This window comes from Cibotium barometz, chromosome 52 (assembly GCF_041138505.1).
Source record: "Cibotium barometz isolate CiBa-2024 chromosome 52, ASM4113850v1, whole genome shotgun sequence".
NCBI lineage: Eukaryota > Viridiplantae > Streptophyta > Polypodiopsida > Cyatheales > Cibotiaceae > Cibotium > Cibotium barometz.
Window position 1 is genome coordinate 17423859 of NC_141097.1, and position 9065 is coordinate 17432923.

At 40.6% G+C, this 9065-nt stretch overlaps 1 protein-coding gene across 1 annotated transcript; it reads left to right on the plus strand.

Annotated features, from left to right (window-relative positions):
• The first annotated feature begins 464 nt into the window (after positions 1-464).
• LOC147608882 (65-kDa microtubule-associated protein 1-like) lies at positions 465-5532 on the plus strand. Its single transcript, XM_086788331.1, has 12 exons — positions 465-857; positions 1038-1147; positions 1296-1499; positions 1985-2242; positions 2347-2562; positions 2768-2923; positions 3017-3176; positions 3282-3433; positions 3713-3800; positions 3907-3980; positions 4135-4242; positions 4342-5532. The coding sequence occupies exons 2-12, from the start codon at positions 1088-1090 to the stop codon at positions 4645-4647; spliced, it is 1782 nt and encodes a 593-aa protein (XP_086644457.1). The 5' UTR covers positions 465-857; positions 1038-1087; the 3' UTR covers positions 4648-5532.
• The last annotated feature ends 3533 nt before the right edge of the window (positions 5533-9065 follow it).

Consider the following 9065-nt stretch of genomic DNA (forward strand, 5'->3'; position numbering starts at 1 on the left):
CCCTCCTCCCCCTGTTGGCCCTGTGGACAAGCTCTTAGGTGCCTAGGGAAAAAGTGGTGAATCTTGAGCAAGGAGGGAGATCTCCCCTGCCTATTTTCATGGACAAGGAGTCTTGCTCGTCTATCTTCCAGACCTCCCTGTGGACAAGCTCTTAGATGCTTCGGGAAAAAGTGGTGAATCTCCCCCGCCCATTCTCATGGACAAGGAGTCTCGCCCGTCCATCGTCACTCGTCCATCTTCGGGACATGTGAGTGTGTAAACACTCTTAGTTGCTTAGATTTTTCAAAAAGAAATTTCCTAATTTTAGGAGCTAGACAAAAATCCAAAAAAGTACCATCGAGGATGCCAGGTCATCCTCGTTTTTTCCTTGGACGGTTGGACCGTTCTCGAGTTGCGTTCCCGCGTCTCAGACTTCAGTTTGAATTTTGAGTTCTGTGCACGGGTAGTTTTTCCCAACCAGAGAAGAGAGAGAGAGAGAGAGAGAGAGACGGAGATTGGCCAGAAGTAGCAGAACTTTAAGGGCTCCATAGCCCTCTTTTTCCAAGTACCAGGGTTTCACAGCTACAGAAGGAAAAAACCGCAGAACGCAGAAAAAACCATCCGCGGTTTCAAAGCTTTCTAATCCAGCAAGCACGCAAGACCAGGGGAAAAGGAAACTCTAGGGTTTCAGATCGCAAAAGGAACAGCTAGAGTTTTGACCGAAGGACAGAGGCACAAAGCTCGGTTGACGAAACAGTGACATAAGAAATCTAGAAGTAAAGGATAAAAGAACGGCAAAGGAAAACGCTAGGGTTCTGGAAAAGTAGAATCTTGGATTTCAGCAAACGAGAACCTAGGGTTTCAGATCAATTGTACAGGTAAAGGAAATTCTTGTGTTTTGGCACCTCTGTGCAGAGTTTGACTATGGAACCTTAGGCACGGTCCCCATCGCACAATCTTCTTTAACTTTAAAGAGAAAGCTATGCTTGTGCTCGCTTTGAGTCTTCACTCTTCCTATTAAGGTTTGGACTCACGGTGATGCGGCTTCTTTTCTGCAGAAAGCACTCACAGTCTTCATATGAACGACTCCTGCACATAGAAAGAAAGCATGGCTTCAACGGAGACTCCAGTCGATTCTACCTGTGGCTCTCTGCTGCACGAGTTGCAGGTGTGCATTTTGATGTCGTGTTTCCTTGGCTTACTTAAAGCCTTGTTGGTATGGTTCTGTTACCATGGTTCACTCCATAGCTTTATATGCAAGGTACGCTGTCTGTTGCCGTAGTTCACCAAGCATTTTGTTCTATATTTCATCGCAGCACATCTGGGATGAAGTTGGGGAGAGCGATGGTGAGAGGGACAACATCCTGCTGCAGCTTGAGCAGGAATGCCTGGAAGTTTACCAGCGAAAGTTCAACCAAGCCAGCCATGCTAGGTCTTGTCTCCATCAAGCCATTGCCGATGCAGAAGCAGAAATTGCCTCGCTAAATTCAGCTCTGGGAGACCAAAAACTTGTCGCAAGTGTGAGCAATTGTTTCCATTTCAAGTGTAATGTATTGGATGTAGGGATCCTCTGTTAGCCGTACACTTAATGATCAGTGAGGATGCCAGGGTTCTCTGACCTATGTCTGATAATGATCCATGGTTATGCTGACCTCCAGAGCTCTGCATTTTCTGTTTATGTTGGCAACGTAGAGTTTTGGTGGCCTCAGGTTGATGTAGGGTTCTGGCGCTTATGGTTTTGTTGTTTATTGAGCCATGGGTCTGGTGTCCTCAAGGGCTTTTGTTGTTTATTGAGCTATGCTTTTAGTGTCCTTGGGAGCTATGGTTTTGTTGTCTAGTTTAGGTTGTCTTAAGGGCTATGGTTGTGGTTGTCTTTTCATTTCAGTTAAGAATTTGTGACCTGAGAATTCAGTACCTTTGAGGCTCACGAGTCAGGGTTGTGTTGTCTCTAGAGCTCTGTGCATGGAATAATGAGTGAGCTAGGGTTTGTTTTTGTGACATTCAGAGCGAGAAACAAGGTGCTACTTTGAAAGAGCAGCTGTTGGCAGTTAATCCCCAACTGGAAGAGCTGCGGAAGAAGAAAGAAGAGCGCCTGAAGCAGTTTGTAGATGTGAAAGGGCAGATTCAGAAGATACGAGCTGAAATTGCAGGTTCTTCCCATCTTGCTGATGCTGCTGTATTTGCAACTGCTGCGGAAGAAGACTTATCTCATGGAAGGCTTGAAGAATACCATGCTCACTTGCAAGCCCTTGAGAAAGAGAAGGTATTCTGCATCATCAGGCATCAAAATTCACTGTAACAGAACTGAATTGATTTGTTAGGATTGGATGTGCAGAAGAGTTTACCGTTTATGTTGCTTCGTGGCAGGCAGACCGGCTTCAGAAAGTTGCAGACTATATTGGTGTGATACATGATCACTGTTCTGTTTTGGCCATGGACTCTATGAAGATTGTGACTGCGGTGAATTCGAGCCTAGGTAAAACTGCCTCTGGAAATTCTCTTGGCATCAGTGACAACACCCTGGAGGGTTTAAAAATGACCATACAATCTCTGCAGCTTGAGAAGAAGCAGCGTCTGTGTAAGGTAAACAAACAAATTCTAACCCAGCTTTAAGTCTTATATAATCTGACTCATGCATGATAGGAAGCAAGCCAGGAAGTTGTAATAATATGATCATTTTATTCATTTTAACCTCAAATTTTAGTCCCTAATGTGATCAATTAGAAAAGACAATTATAGATGTCTAAGTGCAAATTAAGCAGCTTCATTAAGTTATTGTTGTTGCCAGATCCAAGATCTGGGTGCTTTTCTGATCGAACTGTGGAATCTAATGGATTCCCCTCAAGAAGAGCAGAACAATTATCAGCACATCACAAGTGTCATAGGGGCCAAGGAGAACGAGGTTTCTGCTCCTGGGGTCCTTTCTGTGGATAATGTGCAGCAGGTACACTGACCATAAAATTTCCAGATGGTTCTATTGTATTTAATGCTCTGTGTTTGTCTTGGGCTGTGTGCAAAATCCCTGCTCATCATGCAGGCAGAAGCAGAAGTACAGAGGTTAGATAAGCTCAAAGTCATCAAGATGAAGGAGCTGGTTCTGAAGAAACAAACAGAACTGAATAAGATTTACATGGAGGCACACATGGAGCTGGACCCAGATACTTCCCAAGAAAAGATTATGGCTATCATTGACTCTGGTTAGTGACTATATCTGGCTACTTTTCTTTGGCCTAGTGTCATATGCTCTTGATTAAAGTTTGATAGGATACCAACTAACTTGACTTGACTTGCTTAACCTGAAGGTTTGTTTGCTGCTTTGGAGCTTTTGGCAACTATGGATCAGCGGATTGCTTCTGCCAAAGAGGAAGCACTGAGTAGGAAAGAGATTATGGAAAAAATGGAGAAATGGATATCAGCCTGTGAGGAAGAAATCTGGCTGGAAGATTATAACACGGTAGAGTTCCTGTAAAACTTCTCCTCCCCCCCTACCCCACTTCCCCGGGCATCCATGCATTATCACACACGGTTTACTGTTATCTTACCAACATTGGCTTTGGTAGTGTATGATTTGAACCAGAGATCATTTTAGGATCATATGTGGCATGGATTAAAATATGATTTGTTGAATTAGTGAAATCACATGGATACCATCTTGTTGGACTCTCACAGAAATTTCTTCTGTAGTCTTCACTGGCCCAATTGTTATCACTGAGCAGGAAGCTGGACTTTTCAGGATGAAAATAGGTACAATGCTAGCAGGGGAGCACACATCAACTTGAAGCGTGCTGAAAAAGCTCGGGTTACCATACAGAAGTTGCCAGGTAGGTTTGGCTGTTGAACACAAGTGGATCCTGTGCTGCCCGTGTGGTCCAATTTTCTCTCTCAAATTTCATGCGGACAGATGAGGATGCTTTTGCTTTGTCACAGGTTTGGTAGAGAGTTTGATACTGAAAACAAAAGCATGGGAGGAGGAGAATGGCACGACTTTCTTCTATGACGGGGTGGGTTAAAAAGGAGTATTTGATGCAGTCGCATCTTAATCAATCCACATTCTTTGTGCAGAACCTAGCTTGAATCAGCTTAACTACTTAGTAAGCCAGAGCCTTATAGTAATTTGATATTCCTTCAGCTGACAAGTGTTGTTAGCTCATGCAGATGCGCCTCTTAGATGTTCTAGAAGACCATAACTTACTGAGGAAGGAGAAAGAACAAGAGTTTAACTTACTGAGGAAGGAGAAAGAACAAGAGAAAAAAAGAATAAGGGTATGCCTTTTGACTTTAGAGTTCAATTTTGAGTTGTTCTGTATGGAGTAAGCCTCTTTGCTTTGGTGACATAGACGGGTCTTCGTGTTTTTGTTTCAGGATCAAAAAAGGCTACAAGAGCAGATGGGGACAGAGCCACAGACCTTGTTTGGGTCGAGGCCAAGTCCTCACAAGCCTCTGAGTGCCAAGAAAGGCCTGAGCCTCCGTTCCACTAGTCATGTGCCTGCTACTGCTACTCCCAACAGGCGTTTTTCCTTTGGTGGGGCATTGCTGCAGACAGATGTGCCGAGGATGAGTGGGGTTACCCCTGTACGTTCGGGTAACGATGGGAAGGAGAAGACAAAAAAGCCAAGTGCTCCTGTGAACTATGTTGCTATTGCAAAGGAGAATTCAGTGTGTGCTTAAACCAATGGATTCCAAAGGACGTTTTAGTGTGTGATTGGCATGAGTAGCTGGGTAAGGCTTGGTGCTCCTGTGTCCTGTGTCTGCTACAAAGGAGGATTCAGTGTCTATCAATGTTCTTAACTGGTGCCTTCTTGATAAAAGGCTTTTTGGCATCAGAGTTACCAGCAAAGCTTAGCTGCTCTTGTTGGAAGCTAGAGCATAGCCAAATTTGATGTTGCACCTGTAGGTGTTCGCTTTTGGTAGTAGGTGCAGAAAGCTGACACTCCATGAATGGGTGTCAATGCTTATGTGCTTGATCCGTCAGCCATTTCATGTCTCCTTTCTGTAACCTTTTTGGTCTATGCTCAGAGAAAGGCATTGCAGGCTTGTTAAACAAGCTGTGTCTCAATACACCTTTGTGTAGGCATCTATGTGACAGCGCACATGTCGTGGTGGTGGGTGCATAAGGTAGGGCCAGTTGCTTCTCTCCTGTAGAGGGCAAGGAGAATGAGCAACGTAATCCATGCAAATGTGTTCAAGTGGAGAAGATTTGCCAGAGCAAAGGCAGCTGAATAAAGAAGCAGGACGCTATCCAAAAGTCTGGGGGCACTGCCTAGTGGCTCAGTTCATCACGACCCACAATAACCAAGAGGTTGTGGATTGGAACCATGACACATCATTCATCACTCACGACCCACCCTAACCAAGTGGTCGTGGATTGGAACCATGACACATCATTCATCACGACCCACCCTAACCAAGTGGTCATGGATTGGAACCATGACACCGTAAGATTGTGTTTGTGAGTGATGTAGCTTTTAGCTTGGCTACATCCCCTAGAAAAGGGGAAAAAAGTTTGGACTCTTTAACGAAGAGAAGAGAATCGTAACAGACCATCCATTTTCATAAGCTTGAGGTACATAAGCTTAGGCAGTTTCTATGGACATCTCCACTCATAGTACAATCTTGAATGATGCATAGGTTTTTTTTAATTAAAAATTTTGAAAAATTATGTGCGTGTATACTAAGGTGGGGTAGGGTTGATTTACTTGCCTATGACCAGATTCCATTAGCTTCTCCCTTCATTAAGCAAACTAGGGGCTTTAGAATAATCTACCTCTTACCAAATTCCATTAGCTTAACTAGGGGCTTTATATTAATTTGCCTATAGCCCACGGTCGCGTAGTTGAGTTGGTAGAACGGTTGGGTTTTAGCGAGAGGACTCAGGTTCGAAGCCATCATGGCTATGTGATGTGGGTATGTGTGTGTTCGAATATATATCAATCTCCCTTACAAATATTAATTTGCCTATGACTAGATTCCATTAGCTTCTCCCTTGATTAAGAAAACTAGGGGCATTACATTTATCAATGTGGTCCTAGTTATAGGTATGGCTTTATGTGAAAGAGAGATGACACTTGCTAAGGTCTTTACGTGAAAGAGAGATGACACTTGCTAATGTCATTTCATAATGCCTAGTGTTTTCCAAAGTTGAAATTACCTCAAAACTTTAAGCACTTATTTTTGTAGATGTATATTCATAATTTTTTGTTGGTGTATTGACATCACATTTAATTAATACAACTTAGTACATGAGTTCTTCACAACCCCTTTATCTCCTCGTCTCTCTTCTTGCCTCTACTTAGTTGAATGCCCTTTATAGAGAATTGTGAGACCTTAAATCGAAAGGATACGGGTGAATGGGTGAATGCATGCAAATAGAAAAACCTTATGGGGGACTCATTATTTTATTGCCTTAAGTAGAGAGGAAATGGATGGGTGAATGTATGCAAATAGAAAGTATATGGGGGGTCATCGTTTCATGTTGCCTTAAGTAGAGAGGATTTGAGGGTCATCATTTCATTGACTTTTTCAAGCATTAATCATTATACATGCTAAAATGAGACCTTAGGAAAACACTCTTAATTCTTGAAAATCTTATAGAATATATTTAATGGAAATCTGAAAAACATTTTGGTGCCACATAGGTGTCTTTGCTTTTATTACATATAGTGTGTATTCATATTGTTGTCCTTGCTTTTATTAAAGTGTGTATTTGGTGTAGGGTGTACTTTGGAGAATTAATAGAAAACAAGTTTGCTTTGCTTACCACTCTTTTTTGATTGGAATAAATAACTTAAATATATAAATTGTAGTTGTTTTAGGGATGGAATGAAAAAATAAATCTATTCAACTTTTAAAGACTACAAAATATTTTGTTGAGGTCCTTATGACATCACAAATTGTGTTAGTAGAAAAAGCATCCCAATGACATGTAGAGAAGCATAATCTATATAGCATCTTTCCAATTCTCTTTCCTCTATGGTGCTATACATAGTGTAGTAACCAACATCTTCTCAATTTGCAATTTGCAGCTCTTTTGTGGTGCTAAAATTGTAGTGAAGTATTCCTCCATTTGTGTGTGTAAATATATTGACAAACAATCTTTCTTTCTCTTTTAATTTGTTTCCAAGAGAATATCTCCCTCCTATTTGAATATTTGGCTTTGTCCTTATATTTCTCTATAACATTCTTTCCAATAAATTTTCATAATGATAAAAATAGTTAAAAATTAACCAGGCGTTGACTTTCACCACTATAAGTGGCACCTGCGTAAGAGATACGTGCGTATGTACATAAGTGGGAACACATGTTCTCACATATTAACATATATTCATAAGCCTTGGCCATGCACGTTCTTAACTTTTCTAGCTATGTACGTTTCTATATTGATATGCACCCCACTACTTGTGTCGAGGGGAGTATAAAGTTGATCACCCTTACATGTATACGAGGTTAATGCAAGATTTTTGGACTCAATCTCATGCTTTAGGAGAGTACCTCAAACGATGCCGAATTAAGAGTACCTTCTCAAGACGAATTTTTTCACCCTTTGAAATCCTTGAGACCTCACAGGAACCAAGTGTCTCTAGAAATTAACCAATTGAGCAATGGCGAGGATGCTAGCTTGAGTGAGGCGTATTACTGGGAATCTATCTCCTCAAAGATGTGTTGGACCAAGAAGTTGAAGCATCTAACTCCCCTACAACTACTCAAAGGAGTTTTTTAGACATCATTAGGAACATAATCATAAGAGGACTAACTGAGGAGTGGCAGTTAAAGACTCATCATCAAACTATCTAGCAAGTGAGAGACTACCTGTTCGATAGACTAAACATGGAGGCATCAACTTTTTATATGGATTTTAGCAGTTTGACTCGAGAAAATGAGAAGCACCAACCTTGCAGGTAATTCTTCCTAGAACCACAATTGGAATGGTCACAGAGATAGGGGCGGTTAAGTTTGCGGCTTTTAGCTCGGCTAGCTCTTAAAACACAAACCTGAGTGTGTTCGGAACAGCTTGGAGACCCACAATTTCTTTTGGCTTCAAAGCATCAATCCCGAGTACGAGTAGTGTGCAGGGGGGTTTAGGTTTAATATGACCACAGAGGTCATAACAACCACCTAGGTCACTAGGGCTGCAGGATGGATACATGACTATGGAAAGTGTAAGGAGTTTTGGACTAGGCACGATCTTAGGAGGAGCATACATGCCACAATATGAACCAACCTCACACTATTATCCTCGACAGTATCCAAACATACCTCAAGGGCAAGAGCAACACATGGCATATGCCATGCCTCCACCAACCTACCCATACCCGTACTATTGAAGAAATCCTCGATTCAACCTTGTATAATGCCTTGGTACTTAGAAAAGCATAAAAACTTTGAGACGTGCTATAGAAGTGCCAGAGACTTTGACGATAACTTCATGGGAACTTCTTTAAGGAATCTCTCCTGAGGAAATCCCTTCTGAAGTATCCTTTGGTATAGTACCTTCAAAGGTCAATGACAAAGGAAAAAAAACACATGTCACACCAACCAGACAAGACCTAGTGCCATGATCATAAAGCAAATGATATTTTTTTATATTAAAAGTGCGATTTTCATAAATAATTTTTTATGCATAAATGGATGCATAAAAGAAATTCTTCTATATTAAAAGAGTGATTTTCATCATAAATGATTGTATGCATAAACATAGGCATAAAAGATTTTTTTTATATTAAAAGTGTGATTTTCATCATAAATGATTTTTATGCATAAATGGATGCATAAAAGAAATTCTCTTATATTAAAAGAGTGATTTTTATCATAAATGATTTGTATGCATAAAAGATATTTTTTTAAATTAAAAGTGAGATTTTTATCATAAATGATTTTTATCCATAAAATAGATGCATAAAGAAATCTTTTTTATTTCAAAAGAGTTATTTTCATCAATTTTGATTCTATGCATAGAATGATGCATAAAGAAATCTATTTTTATTTCAAAAGAGTTATTTTCATCAATTTTGATTCTATGCATAGAATGATGCATAAAGAAATCTAATTTTATATCAAAAGAGTTATTTTCATCAATTTTGATTTTATGC